This window comes from Pelophylax lessonae (genome assembly GCF_965119305.1).
Source record: "Pelophylax lessonae genome assembly, chromosome: 8".
In the NCBI taxonomy this organism is placed as follows: Eukaryota; Metazoa; Chordata; class Amphibia; order Anura; family Ranidae; genus Pelophylax; species Pelophylax lessonae.
Window position 1 is genome coordinate 96,932,391 of NC_138775.1, and position 24,378 is coordinate 96,956,768.

At 42.1% G+C, this 24,378-nt stretch overlaps 1 protein-coding gene across 1 annotated transcript in view; it reads right to left on the reverse strand.

Moving 5' to 3' along the window:
• Positions 1 to 1,756: 1,756 nt before the first annotated feature.
• Positions 1,757 to 24,378, reverse strand: part of CBX6 (chromobox 6) — a 47,588-nt gene continuing 24,966 nt past the window's right edge. The window contains exons 2-5 of the mRNA XM_082266179.1: positions 10,893 to 10,936; positions 6,537 to 6,602; positions 6,149 to 6,215; positions 1,757 to 2,930 (exon numbers count right to left, since the gene is read on the reverse strand). Of these exons, the coding sequence (XP_082122305.1) occupies positions 2,085 to 2,930; positions 6,149 to 6,215; positions 6,537 to 6,602; positions 10,893 to 10,936 (1,023 nt within the window). The 3' untranslated portion in view covers positions 1,757 to 2,084. The remainder of the gene's footprint in view (positions 2,931 to 6,148; positions 6,216 to 6,536; positions 6,603 to 10,892; positions 10,937 to 24,378) is intronic.

A 24,378-nucleotide genomic window follows, 5' to 3' on the forward strand; every position in this document is an offset into this window, starting at 1 on the left:
CTCCCCCAATTAGTTCTGCAATCCTGAAGACTTTCAGCAAGTAGGCTATAATACAGGTGGAGGGTGGGTGTGTGTGTATACACACACACAGTATCTCACAAAAGTGAGTACACCCCTCACAATTCTGTAAATATTTTATTGTATCTTCATGTGGCAACACGGAGGAAATTACACTTTGCTAAAATGTAAAGTAGCGAGTATACAGCTTGTATAACCGTGTAAATTTACTGTCCCCTCAAAATAACTCAACCCACAGCCATTAATGTCTAAACCGCTGGCAACAAAAGTGAGTACAGGCGGTCCCCAGGTTACAAACAGGATAGGGACTGTAGGTTTGTTCTTAAGTTGAATTTGTTTGTAAGTCGGAACAGCTACAATTTTTAAGCGCAGCCCCAGCCAAAAGAATCATTTTTTAAGTTTTTTGGATAGTATAGGGAAGGGTTAACACCCCTGTACCATTTGTTTTGCTAACTGTACCCCTGTTCAGAAGATTTCACCTCACTTTCTGTCCCTATGACAACTGGATTTTGAAAATTTTGGGTTGTTGTGGAAACAAGGATTAGTGATAAAACTTCAGTGGAGACACCTTTTCCCATGAGAATTCTTACAGGAGTGAATTTCCCTTCCTAGGGGTAGATTTCTCCCCACTTCCTGTTGTCTCCCTTCATTTGTAAGTAGGAGTCGTTTGTAAGTTGGATGTTTGTAACCCGGGGACCGCCTGTACACCCCTAAGTTTCCCAGCACTGCCTTAACCCTCTTGGGCATGGAGTTAACCAGAGCTTCACAGGTTGCCACTGGAGTCCTCTTCCACTCCTCCATGACGACATCACGGAGCTGGTGGATATTAGAGACTTTGCGCTTCTCCACCTTCCGTTTGAGGATGCCCCACAGATGCTAAATAGGGTTTAGGTCTGGAGACATGCTTGGCCAGTCCATCACTTTTATCCTTAGAATCTTTAGCAAGGCAGTGGTCGTCTTGGAGGTGTGTTTGAGGTCATTATGTTGGAACCCTGCCCTGTGGCCCAGTCTCCGTCCGAAGGGAGGGGATTGTGCTCTGCTTCACTATGTCATAGTACACATTTGCATTCATGGTTCCCTCGAACTGTAGCTCCCCAGTGCCGGCAGTACTCGTGCAGCCACAGACCATGACACTCCCATCACCATGCTTGACTGTAGGCAGGACACACTTGTCTTTGTACTGTTCACCTGGTTGCTGCCGCATACGCTTGACACCATCTGAACCAAATAAGTTTATCTTGGTCTCATCAGACCACAGTACATGGTTCCAGTAATCCATGTCATTAGCCTGCTTGTCTTCAGCAAACTGTTTTTCTGGCTTTCTTGTGCATCATCTTTAGAAGAGGCTTCCTTCTGGGATGACAGCTATGCAGACCAATTTGATGCAGTGTATGGTCTGAGCACTGGCAGGCTGATCCCCCACCCCTTCAACCTCTGCAGCAATGCTGACAGCACTCATACGTCTATTTCCCAAAGACAACCTCTGGATAGGACGCTGGGCTAATTGGGCCTAATTTGGACATTTTGACCTAGGGGTGTAGTAACTTTTGTTGCCTGCAGTTTAGACATGGCTGTGTGCCAAATTATTTTGAGGGGACAGAAAATTTACACTGTTATTCAAGCTGTACACACAGTAATTTACATTGTAGCAAAGTCATATCTTCTCACTTTTGTGAGATACTGTATATAATATATATATTTTCTTGCAAGCTATAGCTCTTACATAGTGTACATGCACAATTCATCTCTGTGCTTAGCAGCCATGACAATATAAGCAAAAATAGCAAATACAGTAATTTAGTTTCCTTTGTGCTATGCTATGAAATGTTAAACTAAATATGGCGTTGAGGGGACATATATTCGATCCTCACACTAAGTGCCATCACATTCTACATTTAATCTTGCCACACTGGGCAATAAGTATAGGTTGTATTATTGTTTACTACATTCTTATACATGATCATAAGGATGTAGGAAGAGGATATAGAGTGGTGCATTACAAGCTTTAGAGTGAAACAATCTTTAAATTGTTGTACATTTTTCCTATTACATGCCCTTCTCCTATTCTATTTGCCTACTGCTGCTACTTTCTCGAAGTCTTGTGCATTGCAAAACTCTTTGATGGTGACTGTCAACAGGTTACTGGTAACATCAGTCACCACCACATTGGAACATGGTGACATGTCTGGACGCCAATCTCCAGCTTCCTCTTCTGGTTCAGATTCTTCAGGCTCCCCTTGCCCACGTTTGCTTGCAGAGGATTCTGGTGGTATAGAAAGATCCAATGCCTCAGATTCCCTCCAGTCAGGAACAGCGGGGCTAAGAGACTCAGGCAGCAATTTAGGGGGTCGATCATCTGATGGAGCTGGAGAAGGACACCCAGATGTAACAGAGCTTTCATCCTCCAAGCCTTGGTGAGTGCTTTCAATATGTGCTTTTTCTTCACCTGGGCCTCGAAGGGCTGGCTTGTTGTACAGTGAAAATGACCCATATTTTATGTGACGAATCTGATTGCGCAACATGCTCTCACTGTACTTTTTACTTTTACCAATCACTCTATTTCGGGAAGGAATTTTGGGGCGTCCTAGAGGAGGCTTTGCAGCTTTATCAATGACCTTTAGATTAAGAATGATTCGATTACGCTTTGGCTCTCTGGGTTTTGCCTTGCGATTGATGATCCGCACAGTTTCTGAAAATGGCGACACAGGGGGGCGTAGACCAGAACTAGTACCAGAAGGTGCAGAAGGGTCTGGACGGGGAAGAGGGCGACGGGACATGCTATGGCAGCGTCGAATGTCCTTTTTTAATCGATGCACAGCAGCACTTGAGTGCAATTTAGGGGAACCACTGGAGCCCGGTTTAACTCCAAAGTGGACTTCATTTATACGAAGGGCTTCAGCCTGGGCTCTGGCCTGTTAATGACAAAAAACATTAGTTACAAGTAACCTACTTTTTTCTCCTGAGCCAATAATATTGCTAAAAACTTTCAGATTCTTACTACGGTTTATTACAGATTCTGTAGACCTGCTTTACATTTCCCAAATGGCAAACCTTTTTTTTTTTTTTCTTAACAAAATCACAACCCATACATAAAATGTACGTTTTCTAGCTGAACATAATTGAGACTACATTTCCTTTTATACGTAATACTGGGGGGGGGGGCCCTGAAGATGTGCCTTGGAAATTAATCTACTAACTAGTATTCTGCATATATTGCTGCCAACTAAGACGACTGAAGGAGTACACAAAATAGGATTCTCAATTATTTCCTTGCACCCATTACAGTTATCTAAAATCTTAATACCCAAAACTGTATAAACTTTTTCTGCAGTTATATTGGTGTGGCCTGTCTACATAACATCTCCCTTCTTTAAGAATTATTTTGCCTAAAGGGATTGTAAAGGCAGAAGTTTTTTTTTTTTTTTAACTTAATGCATTCTATGCATTAAAGGCGTTGTAAAGTCACAAGGTTTTTTTATCTTAATGCATTCTATAAATGAAGATAAAAAGACTGTGTGCAGCAGCCCCCCCTTAGCATCCCCTAACACTTACCTGAGCTCCCTCTATGCCCAGCGATGTCCACAAGTGTCTCAGCCATCCAAAATTCTCCTTCCTGATTGGCTGAGACACAGCAGCGGTGCCATTAGCTCCCACTGCTGTAAATCAAAGTCAGCTAGCCAATCAGGGGAGAGAGGGGCGGGGTCGAGTTCAATGTCTGAATTGACACAGGGCGCTGTCACTCAGCTTGGGTGCCCCCATAGCAAGCTGCTTGCTGTGGGGCCACTGAACAGGAGGGAGGGACAAGGATCACAGAAGAGGGACCGAGAAGAGGAGGATCTGGGCTGCTCTGTGCAAATACACTGCAACAGAGCAGGTAAATATAACGTTTGTTATTTTTATAGGAAAAAAATTTGACTTTACAATCACTTGAAGATAAAAAAAAAAAAAAAACACTTGTGTGCAGCAGCCCCTCAGCCCCCCCCCCCCTAATACTTATCCGAGCCCATACCTATCCATCGATGTTGCAGGAGTGTCTCAGCTGCCCTGGACTCCCCTCCTCATGGGCTGAGGCAGCAGCGTGGCGCGATTGGCTCCTGCTGCTATCAAAGTATGTCAGTCAGCCAGCCAATCAGGAGATAATGGGGCGGGCTGGGTCGCCGCTTCGTGTCTGAATGGACCCTGGGAGCTGTGACTCAGCTCGAGTGCCCCCACAGCAAGCTGCTTGCTGTGGGAGCACTCATCAGGAGGGAGGTGCCAGGAGCACAGAAGAGGGACCCGAGAAGAGGAGGATCGGGCCAAATACGGAAAGGTTTCTTTGCCGTAAGAGCTGTGAAAATGTGGAATAGACTCCATCCAGAGGTAGATCTGGCCAGCTCACTAGATTGCTTTAAAAAAGGCCTGGATTCTTTCCTGGGTGTACATAATATAAATGGGTACTAATATTTATAGGTAAAGTTGATCCAGGGAATATCCGATTGCCTCGCTGGGTTTTTGTTTTGCCTTCCTCTGGATCAACTGCAGGTATAGGATTGTGTATATGGGATTGTATGGTTGGGTTTTCTTTACTGTTTTTTGTTAGTTGAGCCAGATGGATTTCTGTCTTTTTTCAACCTGATTTGTGCAAAACCAACTGCACAGAGTAGGCAAGTATAACTGGTTTGTTATTATAAAGAAAAAAAAAACTAAGGGTCCTTTCACACGGCCGCTCCGTGTGTCCGCAAATCATCCAATCCGTTTGCGGATGATTTGCGGACATAATGTAAGTGAATGGCACTGCGGGTGTCAGCGGAATACCATCCGCTGACACCCGATTTTCCTCCTGTCAGTTCTGTTCCGTTTTTACGAATGGAACAGAACCCCATTTTTCCTTCCGTGTAAAAAACGGAAAGGAAGGAAAATCAGATGTCAGCGGTGTCATCCGCTGACATCCGCAGTGCCATATACTTACATTAGGTCCGCATATCATCCGCAAACGGATGGGATGATATGCGGGCACACGGAGCGGATGACAGAAATGTCATCCGCTCCGTGGAAAAAAAAAAAAAAAAGTCCCGCAGCGGACCTTTCACACGGAGCAGCCGTGTGAAAGGAGCCTAAGACTTTACAATCACTTTAAATGCTGCTTCATGCAAAATTAACAAGCCTGTTCTAGTTTTAGTTGCTTATTTATGGCTACTTTACCCAGCATTCACCATACAGTCCCTATTAAAAAGTTTGCCTAAATGGTAAGGCACATCTAAAGCTGTCTTAGGTCTTCAAATCAAGATTAACTATTTTTGCTTAAAAAAACAAAAAAAACGAAAAAAAAAAAACATTTGCTGAAAAGATTCCCCTAGACATACTTCTTACCCAGAGAAAGAATCAAATTACCGTATTTTAAATTAGTAAAAGCACTGCTGATTGGCATTCATACTTGCTGCAAATTCACCCAATACCTTGATTTAGCTTCTCTCTCTGGAGCATTACCTGCCAACATTTACATAAATATCTGGGAATGTAATGCCGGCCATAGATGGAGCTATTTTCTTTCCTGCCACCACGGATTGCAGGAAAGAAAAAAAAAAAAAAAAAAAAACGGTCAATTCCATCAACACAGTCAATGTTGATTGGGAAATCCCTAGCAAGGAGCCATCCCTGCTGGGAGTACACAGTGATTACGGCTACCAGCTATAAAAGACCCTAGCAATAACCACATGTAAAAGTCTGATCGATCAACTTAGGTACATTCAGAGTGCCCATACATGGTTCGAATCTCGGCCAGTCCCTGCTGAACCCTGCGAAGATTCAAACCGACCATGGCCGACTTTAGTGAATGCTGGAGAATTCAGACAGGTAAAGGTGTCTGGATTCCCTCAATATTTGTTAATATTGCTTCATGAAATGACAAATTAGTTGCAACTTGTGAGTACATTAAAGGCCAAGGCCACCTTTTGCAAAAAATAATTTTTTTTTTTTTTTTTTTTTAAATGCACCCATATTTGCAGCAACAGCTTGAAACCATCTTACACGCCAAACATTGGTGTAACATGTAATATGGTCTAAAGGATGGAGTTAACCTATAAGTAAAAAAAACACATATAATTTTTTTTTTTTTTTTTTAATATATTTTACGAACAGCTTTTTTTTTTACCTTTAATAAGAACGTTTTTGGTTTTGGACCCCTTTTCTTCGGTCCATAGATCTCCTGTTCCCTCTCTCTGTGCAAACGGAAAACACGATTAGGCAGAGATAAAAAGGAAGTAATGGTAACGATAACCAAAAGAATCTAAATAAACAATAAAAGTTCAAATAACGCATTCCAAACTCGCAGACATGCTTTTAAACATTCAGAACAATGTGCTGCTTTCCTGATCAGTTTATAGAAATGTCTTTAAATAGACCTTGCCCATGTTAAAAATCAGGTACAAAAACAAAGTGGCCATTGTAAGTCATTCACAATGCTCAAATCATTGGTGAAGAGCCAAGGAATGTGTGTTAAGGATTTTAATTTGGTCACAGATGAGAAGTGACAAACTCACTTTTGCTCAAATGCCACAATAAGGCGAGAATCCAGAATGTTCTCTTCCGGTTCCCAAGTGCTGTACCTGCAAAATGTTACACATATCAAAATGTTATTAACAGTATTTGGTCTCTTCTGAACATATGACTTTAAAAACAGTCAGGTATTTAAGGGTATGTTCAAGCCAAAAAAATAATAAAAAACATCTCTTTAATATATGCACATTTGCCTGTATATTATCTCTGGGAAGTACAGAAAAATAACCCGTTGACTTTTTAAAAAAGCATTCAGCCTCTAATTCTCAATTATGGGCTGGCAACACAGCAATTCCATGGCCTGAGTGGTGTCAGCCCTGCCTATTATATTTTGGTAAACTACTCAGCCACTGCCATCATTTTGAATCTATAGCATAGGTAAAAAATTATTTTTTAGTCTCTGATAAGAACAGGGAAGTTTACAAAGCCTGCCAGCAATAAGGCAAGCAAAAACCACAGGACAGCTTTGAAGTTTAGACAAGTTCAGCAGGTATTTTATTTGTACTTCTAAGAGCCGGTTCACACTGAGGCGACACGACTCCTTACTACTTCGGGGACGACTAGTGCATTACCATGCACCACGACTTCGGAGCGACTTGCATAGACTTCCATTATGTGAAGTCCCTGCAAGTCGCTCCGAGGTCGCCCCGAAATAGTACAGGACCCTTTTTCTAAGTCGGAGCGACTTGTGTCGCTCCTATTAGAACGGGTCCTGTAGCGGTCAATGGACCGCGAGGGAGCGCGACTTGTCAGGCTGACAAGTCGCGTTAGTGTGAACCGGCTCTAAAACGGATTCTTTCAATGCTTTATTTACCAAACAAAAAAGGGAGTAAATAAGTTTGTGAGATCCTCCTTCAAGCTTCTTGAATCCTTGGGAATCCCGGAACCTATAAGGCAAGTGCATCTGCAGGGTACATAGGGACAGAAGAATAAAAGCCAATAGGATAAGTGGTGCTTATGTGCATGGGTATATGACAGATGCTCAATGGACCAAAAAAGCAGCTTCATGGAGCTCTGTTCTGCTTTCTTCAGAAGTGCTGTTAGACCAACTAAAATCCGCTCTACTCAAAAGTAAAAATAAAAAAAAAAAAAATCAAAAAAAAAAAAAAAAAAAATCACACACCGATTAGCTGGCCACTCGTGTATACATTTCTGTTACATAGTCTAGGCTGGACTAAAGGCAATGAACAGATTCCTCCATCCATGCTAAACAGCATGGATGAAAGTCTCCTGCTGAGGGCTGACTGGATGCACGGGCTGTTGAAAAATTAACCTATATCAATTTGAGTGTCGCAGTCAGGGTCACCCATGGACAACTCCGTAGGAATCAAGTTTAAATTCAATGCGTTTATGGCTAGATTGCACTCATATGATCCACAGAAGAAGTACAGCCAAACAAGCCAGTTTGCTCTGCACTCCTGTGACCAATTTTCAGCTGACAGCTGACGTCACAGAGCCAGTCCAGGCTGGGGCCAATGGCTGACCATCACCATTCTCTGATCAGAGTGGCAGGAAGAACTGAGAGATCAGTGGTGTTTGATCGCTCAGTTTTCTTCTCAGACTTATAGCCAGTGGGCGGACAATCCAATGCTTCATCCACCTAGATAAGCAGGATTTTAAAAAAAATTCCAATACTTTTCTTTTAAAGCACTTGCTGCTTTCTGTAGCAGACTTAAAAAAAAGTCCACCTATGGTAACATTTTCAATTTGTTGACCTTAAAAATCGTAGCCAGAACAGCAGCTGATCCAGAAATTTCCCTTGTCTGCCCACAGACACAAGTCTAAGGGGGTTTCCAAGATGGTCTCAGGCCAACATGAAGATATACTGTACCTCTTCCCAGTTGGATATAAAGTTTCAAAGAGCGCTTGCAGGAGCAACTTTGAAAGAAGTCCAAACTATCTCAACATGAAATAGTTCTCTAGAAGACATCCGTGATAGGATTTAAAAAGTACTATTGAAAAAACGTAATCTGTCAGCTAGATGCACCATCTTTATTACTTACATGCAGGTAAAACAATTTCATAGAATGTTATACCTGTAAACAGCTAGAACATTCCCTGTAAGCAGTGTCCAGCCAAGACTATCTTCAAGTTAACTAATGCTTTTGCTAAGCATCCAGCTTTTTAAGTAAAATAAATAAATAAATAAAGTGTCTGTGTGTGTGTGTCTCTGTGTCTGTGTCTGTGTGTGTCTGTGTCTGTGTCTGTGTGTGTGTGTGTCTGTGTCTGTGTCTGTCTGTGTCTGTGTGTGTGTGTGTCTGTGTGTGTGTGTGTGTCTGTGTGTGTCTGTGTGTGTCTGTGTGTGTCTGTGTGTGTCTGTGTGTGCGTTGAGCATCCAGCTTTTTAAGTAAAAAAAAATAAATAAATAAAGTGTGTGTGTGTCTGTGTGTCTGTGTGTGTGTGTCTGTGTCTGTGTGTGTGTGTCTGTGTGTGTGTGTCTGTGTGTGTGTGTCTGTGTGTGTGTGTCTGTTGCTGCTTAAAAACCAATAAAACAAACCGATTTTTCCACCAGGCTCTCCTTATGTGCTTTTCAATGTTTTTAGTGTTACAAGCTGGAATTTCCAATTAATACATTACCTGCATTAAAATAAAAAACCTTCCACTTGGTGTTCCTTCCCCCTTCCTCCCTACATACTTACCTGAGCCCTATCTCAATCTATCGTTGTGCCTGTCTGCAGCAGTGCTGGCATCTCCCTGATCTCAGGACAGATTGGTAGCAGTGGTAGCCATTGGCTCCTGCTGCTGTCAGTCAAAGCCAGTGACGAGAGGGCAGGTGTTGTGTGTGTCGATGCGTGCACACGGTCCAGCTAGGGAGAAAAGCCACTCAACTGGACACATAGCACTACGCTGGTTGGTGTGAAAGAGGACGTTAGATCGTCCATAAGCCCCATACAAAATATTTCGCCAGAATTGACATCAGGAGAACTGAAGAAACGCAGCGGATGAGGCTCATCGATCTGCCCTTATTGTGCATGCTGACTGGCATGGCGCCATCCTGTCCCCCATTGTAAGCTTCTCTTGTGAGTACATAGAAGTTTTTTTTTTTATATACCATCTGAATTTTTTGGAACATGCTAAGTAAAGCCTTTCCTTCTTCATGATACCATTAAAAATACATGATCCTGGACCAGGATGATGGGGTGGTGAGAACGGTTACCGGGATTGGCCATCAGTCTTCTACCCATTTTTGGGGAACAGCGCTTTTCAACCTCCTGTAGTTAAAGCGGTCTTAAAATTTGGTGGGAGGCGTGTTGATGGTGGTGGGAGAGAAAGACTAATATTATCAGGGCGGTCATAGTTTCAGTTGAATCACAATGTTAACCTATTCATTTTATTTTTTTACACTGGACACAATTTCAAATAGTATTAAACCCAACACCAAAAAATTTAATATTTTGCAGCTTACCAATTAAATATGGCAGCTGCATTCGTCTTTTTTTTTTTTTTTAGGCTCCCACTCCTCTGTTTACACACGAAATATAGATATATCAATTATTTTATTTAGAAAGGACATGGCAATTATTTATGACATACAGTGAACAGAGCAAATGGTATACAGTTATGCTGGCCATTCACTAGCCGAAAAATCTTTCAAACTCCTTTTCGAATAACGAACACTGGGCCGTGAGAGCAAACTATTTGCCATCATGTATTTACTGAACTTTGATCGATAAATCGTTCAATGGACATTAATGAATCAATTTTTTGTTCATTTTGTAACATATGCCTCATGCAAACAGTTTGGGTGAGAAACACATTAACCTTTCAATTTATCGTTCATTCGGCAGAAATTTTTCCAAACTATTTTTTTTAGCTCTGAAAAGTCAAAACTGATTTTTTATTTTCTGCCCATTAACTGGACGACAAAAAAAAAAAAAAACTAACGAACAGACCAAATGACAGATTTTCGAATGATTTTTCAGCTAGTGTATGGCCAGCATAAGGGTTAACACCTATTTTTAAAAAACTGACATCTCAATTTTTCAAAATTTGAACAGACATAATCTGTAGAAGTTGTGCATGACAACCAATCAGCTTCTCCCTTTCATTTTCAAAGCTTAACTGAACAAAGATAGAATCTGACTGGTTGCCCTGCACAACCGCTCCAGTTTTAATATATGTCCCCCATTGTGGTTTATGACCTTATACTTTAAGATAAATGTTAATTAGATTGTAGAAAATACTTTATTAAGTAACCTCTGAATCCTACAGAAACCGGAAAACATTTAACAGCTTTTATGCTTTAACTGCCAAATTTTCCAATCGATCATAGAAATAAAAGTACAGTTTATCCACAAAGGTGAAATATGATCAGAATAAGAAATAAAATAAGTTCTTACTTGATAGCCCAACCTTTCCACTTCACAAGGTATTCAATACGACCCTGGGAAAAAAAAACAACTCAGTAAAAATGTGGTGCGCTGATTTTCCTGAAGGCCTCATACATAAAAAAATATGCAGAATCTCATTAGCAAACTATCAAGCTTCCAAATCTGTTTGAACGATCACGATCAAAAACTTCACAAGCCTTGCAAGTTAAAGCAGGCCTTTCCAAAGTGAAATATTGGGGCTACCATTTCTAAAACTCACTCCTAGTTGCCTAGCTATTAGTTAGATCCTCTGAAAGACATTCCAACTCAGTCCTCATATCCGAAAAGTTAGTTAAGCTGGAAGCTCCTCTCTGTACATTGTTCTGGCTTAATGACTCCGAAGGATGGATGCCAGCATTTTTAGAATGAAAATTCACCAATATTTCCTTTGACACAAACCTGTACTTTGCCCAAAAGTGGTGCATAAAAAGGCACCTTAGATAGGGTGTACTTTATTTACCGATACCCCCCCCCATCAAGGCCCCAAGCCATACCCAGCACTTCCGGCTAAAGAACAGATGATTTAACCCCCCCCCCCCCCAATCATATACTTTCCAAAATGTATTCCCTGGTGTTAATTATAGTCAAACAACCAGCTTGACTACCATTACATGTACTACCCTTTAAAGCTTACACGGCACATTTTACACCAGCTGGCAGGAGATTTGGGTGAAAGGGGAGCACAGAAGGAGGAACAGCCTGCCTATTGATGCCTCCTTTTGCCTTGTAAAAGCAGTCATAGTACGTTGAATGTATAATCTCACAGTGAATGTATATATGCCACCAACCAATGCCAATTATCCATGCCACTCACTGGATGTATTCTACGGAATGGTAATGTGTTATTCTTCTGCTGTTCTGTTTGTTGCACAAATATGAATTTAAAATGTCCCAGACCAGTTCGTATTTAAAAATATGAAAATAACATTGCAAATGCTGCTCTAAGGTGCCCATTTTATTGCCAATATGCTTTTCTTTTTTTTCCCACCAAAACAGCACTTTAGAGCTGCGCGATTAATCATTAAAAAAAAAAAAATCACGTTCGATTCACCCCCCCCCCCCCCCATGATTTAAAATGAAAAAAGTCCTCGATTCCTACAGAGCTGTTTTCCGCTCACTCACAGCTGTCAGAAAAAAAAAAAAAAAGTGCCCCCAGCAAATGTTTCTCAACATTGTTAGGGCTCTTTCACACGGGCGTTCCGTATGTCCGTTTTTCATCCCATCCGTTTGCGGATGAAAAACGGACATAATGTATCTCTATGTAAATACGGATGTCATCGGATGATCATCCTCTGACATCCGTTTTTTGTCAGTTCAGTTCAGTTCAGTTTTTTTGAACGGAGGAGAACCCTATTTTTTCTTCCTTTCAAAAAACGGAACTGAAGCAAAAACGGATGTCAGTGGTGTCATCCGCAGACATCCGTATTTACATAGACATGCATTATGTCAGTTTTTCATCCGCAAACGGATGGGATGAAAAACGGACATACGGACCGGATGACACAAGTGTCATCCGTGTCCGTTACAAAAAAAAAAAAAGGACCTGATCGGGCAAAAATAAAAGAAACGCCCGTGTGAAAGAGCCCTTAAGGCTGCTAAGATAAGTATAAACAAAATGCTTTACAATGTATCTTTTCCTTCTTTTAGATCAAAGAAATTAACTTCCATCTGTAAGCGAGGGCAGTTTAACCACTTAAAAGACTAAGCCTTTTTCGGACACGTGTTGCTTACAAGGTAAAATCAGTATTTTTTGCTAGAAAATTACTTGGAGCGCCCAAACATTTTATTTATATATTTTTTTCAGCAGAGACCCTAGAGAATAAAATGGCGATCGTTGCAATCTTTTGTCACACTGTATTTGCGCAGAAGTTTTTCAAACGCATTTTTTGGGGGGGAAATACACTTTAATGAATTTTAAAAAACTAAACAGTAAAGTTATCCCAATTTTTTTGTATAATGTAAAAGATGATCTTACGCCGAGAATCGTGTTCTTTATTCTATGCAAAAAAATTGTGATTCTCATTTTAGCCAGAATCGTGCAGCTCTACAGCACATACTCATGAATAAAAACGACACTCAAGGGCTAAACATATCCCTCAGACTACTCAAAGCAGCCATTGGGGGCCAAAAAATGGCCCTTAGGGCCAGAACTGCCCTCAGAGTACTTAGGGGACAGAACAGCCCTTTGGGGCCCAAAAATGGCCCTTGAGGGCCGTGGGCTGATGGGTGCAGTGCTTGGGGCCCAAAAATGGCCCTTGAAGGCCGTGTGCTGATGGGTGCAGTGCTAGTTTTGGTGCGGCAGGGGATGAGCAGCTGCATCTGTGGCAGGCACTCGAAAGTGCAAACTATGTACACCTATTCCCACCTCATGCTCTATTCATAAAAGCCATACTATCAGTTCCCACAATAAAAAGTGTTCTATTAATGGAGGAGGTGGGCCTTTCATTAATTTCCCCGTCCTCCATTCATAAAGTGCTTTATATTGTGGTAAGCAATAATACAGCTTCTATGAATGGAGTGTGGGTGGAAAGGGAAGGCATAGTCGACACTTGATGATCACCTATCACAGCTGCATCCACTCATATTAACCTGTTCAGCACTGGAATATCACCATTGTGAGTGTATGTGGGGGCAGAAGGGCGAGGATTTTAACCTAACAGCAGCCACATGTTATGTACCATCCCACTTTTTTTCCTTTTGAGATGAAGGATTTACATGAATAACTAAAAGCTAATAATTTTAAGACCCTCATTTAGTGTTTAAATGGTTTGTCTCATCCCTGTAAACTGATACTGGAAGAGAGCTTGTTCTTTTGAAATACAGACTTATTGGCAGGATCACCAGATGAAAATAGAAGAAAGCCTAAAAAAAGAAAAAAATGTATGTAACTATCACATCTCTAAGAACTGGCAAGCCACAATTTAATAAAGGTTTGCTTTTGGGTTTAATACTGCTTTAAGCATTGGTGACTTTCATTTAGTTAGCATGCTTATGAATTTAAAGTGGAGTTCCACCCTAATTTGCATTTAAATATGAATGTCCTGCTCATCACTCCGCCATTCCCTTTTGGATAGCGTCTTTTTTTTTTTTTTATAACTACTTCCGGTCCGCGCTATAGCCGAAGTACGGCTACAGCATGGACTCGAATTTCCGGGAGGCCGCCTTTAAAAATGGCCTCCCAGTAACAGGCTCCCCGCACGCTCCCGTGAGCGCGCATCGGGGAAAATCTGTGTTGGCCGTGTCCCTTGGACGCAGCCAATCACAGATCGTGGTAAATGGCCAATCACAGCGGCCATTTACCACGTGATCGGGCCGTGCAATGAGAGATGATCTCATATGTAAACATATGAGATCATCTCTCATCGCCAGCTCTCTTCCTCACACGGAGACTGCAGTGTGAGGAAGAGGAGAGACCGATCAGCGGTAAGGGGAACACAAAGGAATGTAATCAGGGCACTGATCACCAGTGCCCTGATTACAGAAGAGGGGAAAAAATGCCACAACTGCCCACAGTGCCCGCCATCAGTGCCCCACCATCAGTGCCCACAGTGCTGCCAGTCAGTGCCCATCAGTGCCTGCTCATCTAGGCACTGATGGGCACTGACTAGCAGCACTATGGGCACTGAGTGTGGGCACTGATGGTGTTGCCCATCAGTGCTGATCAGTGCCACCCATCAGTATCCATCAGTGCCACCCATCAGTGTCACCCATCAGTGCCGCCTCTCAGTGCCCCTCAGTGCCGCCTCTCAGTGCCCATCAGTGCCGTCTCTCAGTGCCGCCTCTCAGTGCCCAGCAGTGCCACCTCTCAGTGCCAGCAGTGCCACCTCTCAGTGCCAGCAGTGCCACCTCTCAGTGCCCAGCAGTGCCACCTCTCAGTGCCCAGCAGTGCCACCTCTCAGTGCGGCATATTAGTACCTCCTCATCAGTGCCACCTCAGTGCCCATAAGTGCCACCTCATCAGTGCAGCCTATCAGTGCCCATCAGTGCCGCCTCATCAGCGCACATCAGTGAAGGAGAAAAATTTATTTATTTTCAAAATGTACTCACAGAAAATAAGAAAAACTTTTCTTTTTTTTTGTAAGAAATAAAAAAGCCAGAGGTGATTAAATACCACCAAAAGAAAGCTCTATTTGTGTGAAAAAAATGATAAAAATTTCATATGGGTAAAGTGTAGCATGACCGCGCAATTTTCATTCAAAGCGTGACAGCGCTGAAAGCTGAAAATTGGCCTGGATAGGAAGGGGGTATAAGTGCCCAGTAGGCAAGTGGTTAATATAAAGTACCTTTTTTTACCTTTTCTTCTAAAAAAGATGCACTTCCGTTCAAACCCGGCCGCGGCGCAGTACGCAATATTCTCTTCGCAATGGCTCCTGGGATACCAGTGTAAGCAATCCCAGGAGCCAATGGGCATCCTCCGCGACTAGCATTGCGTTACTTCTAAAGTAGAAATGACGCGATGCTAGGCTAGGCTACGGCTGTGAAAAAGTGCGCGAGATCGGGAGTTGCTTGCTGGGTAGCCAGCAGCACCTTATCCCGGAAGAGACTCCTAGTGGGCTTCAGATGCCCACACTCTTACTGGAACAGAAGGGTACAGTGAGTACCAATACTTTTAATAACACAGAAAACGTTGTCAGATGTGGCATATGCCATTTTCTAATACATAATTGGCGACTATCACGGGGGTGATTTAAAAAAAAAAAAAAAGCTGGAACTCCACTTTAAAGCAAAAACAGTCATCAGCAAAAACTAAAAAAGTTTAAAAAAAAAAAATTAGGGAAAAGCCAAGTAGAACAAAGCGCCGAAAAAAAAAAAATCAGTTGTCTGCACTTCTTTCTGCTTGCTGGAAAGTTTACCGATAACTTAATTACCGGTTCTGTCAAGGATTATTATTTATCTCATTCCTTGGGCTATAAAGACGTATGAGCCAAACAATTCTGGTTTTAACATAACAATAAAACGCAGAGGGAAAAAAAAAAGGTAATCTAATAATCCTAGAAGACAACCTATCTCCTATCTAACCTTTAGGTTACAAAATATGCTTGTTAATTACTGCAAGCTCATCATTTGAAACATGTCTTGAATTGCAAACATTCCTAAACTAAAATACAGTATGTTTTACCCCCCCCCCCCCCCTTTTAGAATAGAGAGATTCCAAAAACTTTGTAAATCTATCAGTTCTTCTACAAGTTTATTCTCATTCATATCAATGTATGAATATACTAACAGTGCAAATAAGCACAGGATGAAATGAGAATGTTGGACGAGGTCAGGAGAACACGGAGGAGGTTTTATTAGAAATGTAAAAGTAAACAGAAAAGTGATGGCTCTTGGGTTAATTAAGAAGAATGCAAAATGCTGAGGCTTGAGGGAAAATCTCAAGCATATTAAATGAATAAACTTGCAGAGGTAGATGTATGCGTTTGCAGGGAGATCTGTCAGTGCAAGACCAATGGACTTGGGGGAATAGGATATAAACGCATTTCAAAATGACTACATAATCCGACTCAGGGATTTATTCAGAATTTTGGGCTTGTTCATGACTCATGTGCTGTTGCTTCTGTACTTTACAGAATAAACTAGGGAATCCCCTCTGCATTCAATGCTGCATTGCCAATTTGTCCCCTTTACGAATCATTAAACCCCCAATACAAGTTATATCTAAAAAAAAATACATGACAAACGTGCAGCACGCATGATTTTGCAGAATAAATTATGATTATTATAATGATTTCTGTCTGGCAGATTACTTGTCAGCCATGTAGATCATTTATTAATTTTAAACTGTAGGCAGATGAAAAGCAACATTTACCCCCCTTTTACACCAGTGCGACTTGTCATTCGATTTAACGGGTTCAAAACGGCAATGGAACTGTTCAAAATCGGTGCGACGCTGACTTTGCGGTGTCGACCCAATTTGAAAAAGATTTGGTGAATTCAGGTGTGACTTGCATAGACATCTGTGCATAAAGTTGCACAGATATCAGCCAAGTCGCACTGACATGCAGCTTTAAATTTGTGCTATTTCAAGTAAAGTCACACAATTTCAATGTTGGATTCTGTGTGAACAGGGGCTGAGGCTAGGTTCACACCTTGTGCGACCCATGTTATTTGAATGGGCGGTCCCACCCAAAGAAGCAGGAAAAGAAGTCCTCAATCCCACCTTTTTTAACTGTGCCAAACAGAATCAAAGAGTGCTATGGCGCCAAGTGGTTTTACATGTGCAAAAATGTGTGGGATGTGGGTGTTGTTCTTAATGGCACCCCACACGACTGCTAAAGAGCAGCACAGTGTGTCTGCAAGCTGGAAACATGCACGATTTTGCAAGCGTTCCTGCCTAATGCCTCGTACACACGCAACGATTATCGGCCGACCGATCGTCCGTCTTTTGTCCAAGTTGTGTTTTGTTGGTTGGAATGTGCCTAGACTGCACACAAATTTTCTCGGCCAACAAAATTCTACTTCAGAAGTGATGTCATGTGTTGGTTTACTTTCCGTGTGTTTTTTCTTCTCTGAGCATGCCCAGTCTTGCTCATCAGATTTTTGTCTGCCGAAATCTGTACTGACTGACGGAAAATCGGCCGTTGTGTTGACGGCCAACAAAAATTGTATAGCCTGCACACAAGATTTTTTTTCGGCCGAAAAGTCGGAGTCGGTTGTCGGAAGCATCATACTAACAAGCCGAAAATCGGCCGATCGGACGTTGGCCGAAAATTCCCAGTCAATTATCAATGCGTGTGTACGGGGCTTAAGGCTGGGTTCATATATGTGTGGTGCATTTGTATGCACACATCACAGGTAAAGCAGCCCATTTATTTTAATGGGCTGCTGTACCAGCGAAAAACAAAACCCTTAACTTTTTAAAACGGGTGCCACCCCATGAGATTTGGCACGAGCAAACATGCTCCATGTTTGCCAATGTGTGAGGGTACCCCACAGATCTGCTAAAGGGGGCGCATTTTGCCTTCAGGGTGGGAACATGCGCAACTTTGTTGGCATTCCTGACCCACACAAGTGTAAACCTAGCTTAGAAGTCTAAATTCAGCCAAAGTTGTATTGTGTTCATGAATTTTCACCCTGCGAGATATAAAGCCTAAAACTAAACAGCAATTACAAAAGTTGAAATACACTCGTAACATATGCAAAAGGATCCGTCAGTCTTTCCAAGCACTTTTGTGAGTATAAATCACAAACGTGGATGATAATAATAAACCTCTGCCATAGAGAACAGGACACCACTTACAGTAATGGAATATAGTTCTCTTCTTTACCCCATTCCAAGCAGTCTGCTGATTTCATAATGAATGAGCAACACCACATTTTGTATTCTGCTCACTCTGTTCTCTCCTTCTGTCCACATATCTTCATGTGTATGCAGCTGAGCCTGATTATTTCTTTCAGGTATTATAAAGCCATTGATTTATGCAACGCTCCACAATCTATTCATTTACATTAGTTCCCGCCTTTAAATAGGTCCCTATCTTATATACACACACCTACTAAGGGCAACTTAGTTAGGGCAAATGTACACAGGGCAGTTGAAAACCTTTTTTGAACGCTGGAAACGGATAGTGAAAAATGTCCATCTTTGAGCTTTTACATACAGAGTTTATGTGAGTTTAGCAGCATTTGAGGTTAGAAGCGTTAAACTAGTTGCCCCCTTATTGATCAGGCCATTTTTTGCGATTCGGCACTGCGTTACTTTAACTGACAACTGGATGGACTGAGGTCTTTTTTCAACCTCACAAACCATGTAACTGCACGGTCGTGCGACGCTGTACCCAAATACGTTGACATCCTTTTCCACAAACAGGGCTTTCTTTTGGTGCGGTTTTTTGATTATGCGCTATAAACAAAAAAATAAGACAATTTTGAAAAAAAAAGCAGTATTTTTCAATTTAAAAAAAAATAAATAAAAATCAAATGTTTTCATCATTTTTGGCCAATTTGTATTTTGCTACATATTTTTGGTAAAAAAAAAAAATCCCAATAAGTGTATTTTGATTGGTTTGCGCAAAAGTTATCGCGTTTACAAACTAGGGGAAAGATTTAGGTCATTTTATTTATTTTTCTTACTAGTAATGGCTGCGATTTTTAGCGGGACTGCGACATTGCGGCGGCCAGATCAGACCCCTAACTGACATTATTGACACTTTTTGGGGGCACCAGTGACATTACTACAGTAATCAGTGCTAAAAATATGCACGGTTACTGTAATAATGACACTGGCAGGGAAGGGGTTAAATGTGCACCTAGGGGGTGATTCTAACTGTGTGGGGGCCAGACTTGGTGGATGAAAACAGGGCTCCTGTGTTCCCGAAATGACAGGAACACAGGAGCCCTGTTTCAATCAGTGACAGATGAGCAGCGTGCCATGTTTACAAGGGCACACCGCCTTCTGTCAGTCCCTGCAGCAATTGCCGGGTTCCCTGTGGCCAACGCACCCGTTGCTTAGCTGCAGGGCTAGACAGCGTGCGACCGAGACCCGCCGTACAGGTACGGTGGTTTGCGCAGGAGAGCCAGCCTGTCGCAGGAAAATATCTGCGGTGGCTGGTCTTTAAGTGGGAAAAGATAACCTCAGGAGACCCTCCTAAATGCCGACAATGCATGAACAACAAGTCAATTATTACCCATTTCAGCCTGTGAGAGAAGAGAGAGCAGTGCAATTGTAGGTAGCGGTCTTATTTTTTGTGTTTTCAATATGGATCCCATCATGAGAATGTGCGAGGAAATGCTCCTGATGTTGCGGAGGCTCAGAAGACGTAGAAAATTGCGTGACAGGACCAGAGTTCGTCGCTACTGGACTCATTCATGGATGCAGGCAACAGCCATGTGGTCAACTTTACGGGGTTTTTTCAACTTGTAAATGTTACATAGTTACATAGTAGGTGAGGTTGAATAAAGACAATAGTCCATCCAGTTCAACCTGTGTAGGTGTGTGAAAGTGTATCAATGTGCTTTACTGAAATATTATATTTCATAATACATTATGAGCTCGTGCCCACTCTACAATGGAATGTGGCCACTTGCAATTATATTAAACACACCTCATTCATACACCCTGGACACTTGGCAGTTGGATTTTTGCATATAGATGACAAACATTGATAGGTGTTTACATATTAAACACGTTTCATTCATTCATTTGGACACTTAACAAGTTAGGCTTCGCATAGAGATTACAGACAACACCTGAACACAATTGACAATTGCTTACATTAACACATCAGACAGCTGAACACAGACGGAACGGCCCTTTCCACAAACGAACTTTCAGACACGAGACACCCCACATTGACAGAGATGTATAGGGAAAACAGAAGCCTTTTTATGTATTGTTTTAGTGGAGATATGTTCTATTGTTAAGCTGACCCATGAATTGTAACTAGTTCAAACTGGTTTTTGCCGCTCAAAATGTCTCATAAATATGGAAGCCGAACTGAAATAAATCAGATGTATCTACGCTAAGCTTAAGTTGCTGTGTGTTGTTGCATCTCCTGGCCAGTGAGGGGGAATTCACTACACAGGGGGAGTTAGGACTGAAGGGCCGTAAATCATCTTGCAATTGCCTCCTGACGAGATTGAGCTAACAGTGTGTGTGGCTGTAATCATCTCACATAGCCCTGAATGTTCTGATCCTTGAGAAGTACATCTAAGAGTCTTTTGAAAGCCACCATACTTCCCGCAGAAACCACCTCTTGTGGTAGAGAATTCCACAATCTTGTAGCCCTAACAGTAAGTAACCCCCCCACGTTGCCTGAGGTTAAAACGTTTCTCCTCTAATCGCAATGTATGCCCTCGAGTCCTTATGCATTCCCTTCGACTGAACAGCTTTTTTTCTAATCTTAGATCCCCATTGAGATATTTATAAATTTCTATCATGTCCCCCTCAGGCGTCTCTTCTCCAGGGAGAATAAATCAAAAAGTATATAAAATGTTTTTCTTTTTAAAAAGGCTTATAAACGAAAAACGCACATAAAACAGAGTTTACTGCGGTCGCAAGCATTTGGCGTTTGAAATGCCGGTATACTACAGTCTTGAACGCTATTTTTCTATTTCAAATAAATGCCTGTAAACTCAACTGCCTTTTAAACTACAATAAACTGAGTGTACATGTACACATCAGGGGCTGCTGAAAAAACGCCCAAATCCTCCAAAATGTCAGTTTAGCAGCTGTAGTGTACATGAGGCTTTCGAGGCAATTGACCTAATAGCTTGTCTTCAGAATGCGAGTAGAAACCCACGCAAATACAGGGAGAATATTCAAATTCCATGCAGGTTGTGACGTGGCCAGGATTAGAACCAAGGGACAACAATATATCTACTGCTGCTGTTCCCTCTCCCAGTCTGAGTACTGCTGTGCAGGAGATGACAGCAGGCTGATATCAAGACAGATTCAGGTACTAATCTTCACTATCTTAAATGCACCTCATTTTTAAAGCAGTACACAACTGCAATAAATGGTGTATTTTAAATAATGCAGCTTTAAGGAAGCACTGCTCCACATGCTTTTTCACCTTGTTGGGAAAGAAGTAAAGGAAGCATCAGAAAAATATTTTTTCCCTGGCTTATTCAAAATTGCATATATTTATATCAGGGTGGAATTGATTTAAGAAAAGAAAATTGTGATGCTGAGCACCCTGCTCCTGCGCTCAGAATCAGGTCCTCAGGCTGCCTCTATCCTGGAACTCACGCTTGGCTTCCACTATGGCTAAGCTTTGCTGCCCTCTACGACCGGGGTGCTCAACAAAACACTGCAAATAAAAACAAAGAAAAGGGCGCACCAGCCTAGCGCATTATCCTCAGTGGGCTTTTAATGAAACAAGTCTTAAAATCAGCTACTCTGGCTCTGAGGAAGAGGCACGGCCTCGAAACACGTTAGCCCTTCATCTTCACGAGACATTGGACCTTTAACAAGGATGTTGCTCTATGGAATTGATATGCTGGAATATTTTGCATGTTTGGGAGTAGCTGATTCTAAAACTTGTTTCATTAAAAGCCCACTGAGGATAATGCTCTAGGCTGGTGCGCCCTTTTCTTTGTTTTTAATTGCAGTGGATTTGATTTAAATCATGAGTTAAATCACTAGTAAAAAAGCTAGTAAAAAAGGATCGGCAATTCTGAAAAAAAAAAAAAAGCAAAAAACAATAACAAACAAAACAAACAAAAAATTAACCACTTCCCGCCTGCCCTATAGCAGATTGACGGCGGGAATGTGGTCGTATTATCCTGACCGGACGTCATATGACGGCGGCAGGATAATACAGCTCTGAGCGCCCCCCGGGTGTCAGCCTGACACCCTGCATCTCTGATCTCGGTAAAGAGCCTACTGACGTAGCTCTTTACCATGTGACCAGCCGTGTCCAATCACGGCTGGTCACATAGTAAACAGGAAGAGCCGTTGATCGGCTTTCCTTAGTTCGTGCCTGACAGGCACGAGAAAAGGAGCGCCGATCGGCGGCTCCCCTGACAGGGGGGGGGGGGTCGGCACTGGTAATCAGATCATTGATTACCAGTGCAGACCCTCGTGGGGGGGGGTGCCACTAGAACCGCCAGGGATGCCCACCCATGACCCCAGGGATGCCCACTATGGCCACCAGGGATGGCAATCAGGGCTCAGGGAGCCCCCCATTGCCCTCCCCATCAGTGCCCTCCCTATCAGTGCTGCCCACCAGTGCCCATCATTGCCATCTGTCAGTGTCGCCCACCAGTGCCCATTATTGCCCACCAGTGCCGCCTATCAGTGCCCATCAGTGCCGCCCGTCAGTGCCGCCTATCAGTGCCCATCAGTGCCGCCCGTCAGTGCCCATCAGTGCCCATCAGTGCCGCCCGTCAGTGCCCATCAGTGCCGCCCATCAGTGCCCATTAGTGCCACCTATCAGTGCCCGTCAGTGCCACCTATCAGTGCCCATCAATGCTGCATATCTGTGCTACCTATCAGTGCCACATATCAGTGCCTATCAGTGCCGCCTATCAGTGCCACCCTATCAGTGCCACCCCATCAGTGCAGGAAAAAAGCTTATTTATTTACAAAACTGTATAACATAAACATTTTTTGTTCAAACTTTTCGGTCTTTTTTTATTTGTTAAGCAAAAAGGAAAAAACCCAGAGGTGATCAAATACCACCAAAAGAAAGCTCTATTTGTGGGGGGAAAATGACATAAATTTGGTTTAGGTACAGTGTTGCATGACCGCGCAATTGTCATTCAAAATGCAACAGCGCTAAAAGGGAAAAATTGGCCTGGGCAGGAAGGGGGTGAAAGTGCCCAGTATTGAAGTGGTTAAACAAAACAATTTTTTTTTTTTTACTTTCTGCTATATAACATTCCCAATAAAATAATAATATAATTATAAAAAATATAATATAATAAAAAAATGTAAAAATCTAATTATTTCATCAACTTAGGCCAATATGTATTCTGCTACATATTTTTTGAAAAAAAGAAAAATAAAAATCCCAAAAGGTGTATATTGATTGGTTTGCACAAAAGTTATCGCGTCTACAAACTAGGGGAAAGATTTATATCATTTTTATTTTTAAATTTTTTTAGTAATGGTGGCGAGCTGCGATTTTTTGTGACATTGTGGCGGACAGATCAGACACCTACCTGACATTTTTTGGGGGGACCAGTGACATTACTACAGTAATTAGTGCTAAAAATATGCACTGTGACTGTACTGACACTGGCAGGGAAGGGGTTAACACCAGGGGTGATCAAAGGGTTAAATGTGTCCCTATGGTGTGCTTTCTAACTGTGTGGGGGTAGGCTTGCTGAATGAACACAGAGACCTGTGTTCCTAAATAGGGTTCCATGGGGAGCGATTGCAGGTGCCTGGGAGACATCGCTGTACCAGACCCGCTTATTGGCTCTCCTTGTAGCCAATCAGTGCGCACGCGCCCCCACTAGCGGCCCCGCGAAGCAACATACAGGTACATCGTTTCGCAGGCCAGAGCCGATCTGCTGCAGTAAAAACTACGGCCGCTGGTCGGCAAGTCGTTAATAATGGATCTTAAAACTAAAACTAATCTTTAGATAGATTTTTACTCTAAAAGCATTTTTTTAATAAATAAAATAAAAAAAAATTTCAAAAAAAATAATTGATTTTTTAGCCACCCTGATCTTTATTTATTATGTATTTTAAGTATTAGACACTGTAGAACTAATAGTAATTGCAAGAGAAAACTACTTCATGTTTAGACCTCATGTACTAAACTCTTCTGGACACCGGTCTACTTTCAGGAGAAAATTTGTATCAAAAACGCGCCTAAAACCACGTGTTTTAAAACGCATCAAGCGTTTGGTTGGTCATTTCATTGGCTAGAGGCCAAATTAATTTACAGTGCCTTAAAGTATTCATACCCCTTGGAATTTTCCACATTACAACCAAAACCTTAAATGTATTTCATTGGGATTTTCTGTGGTTGACCAACACAAAGTGCACTCCACAAATCTGACA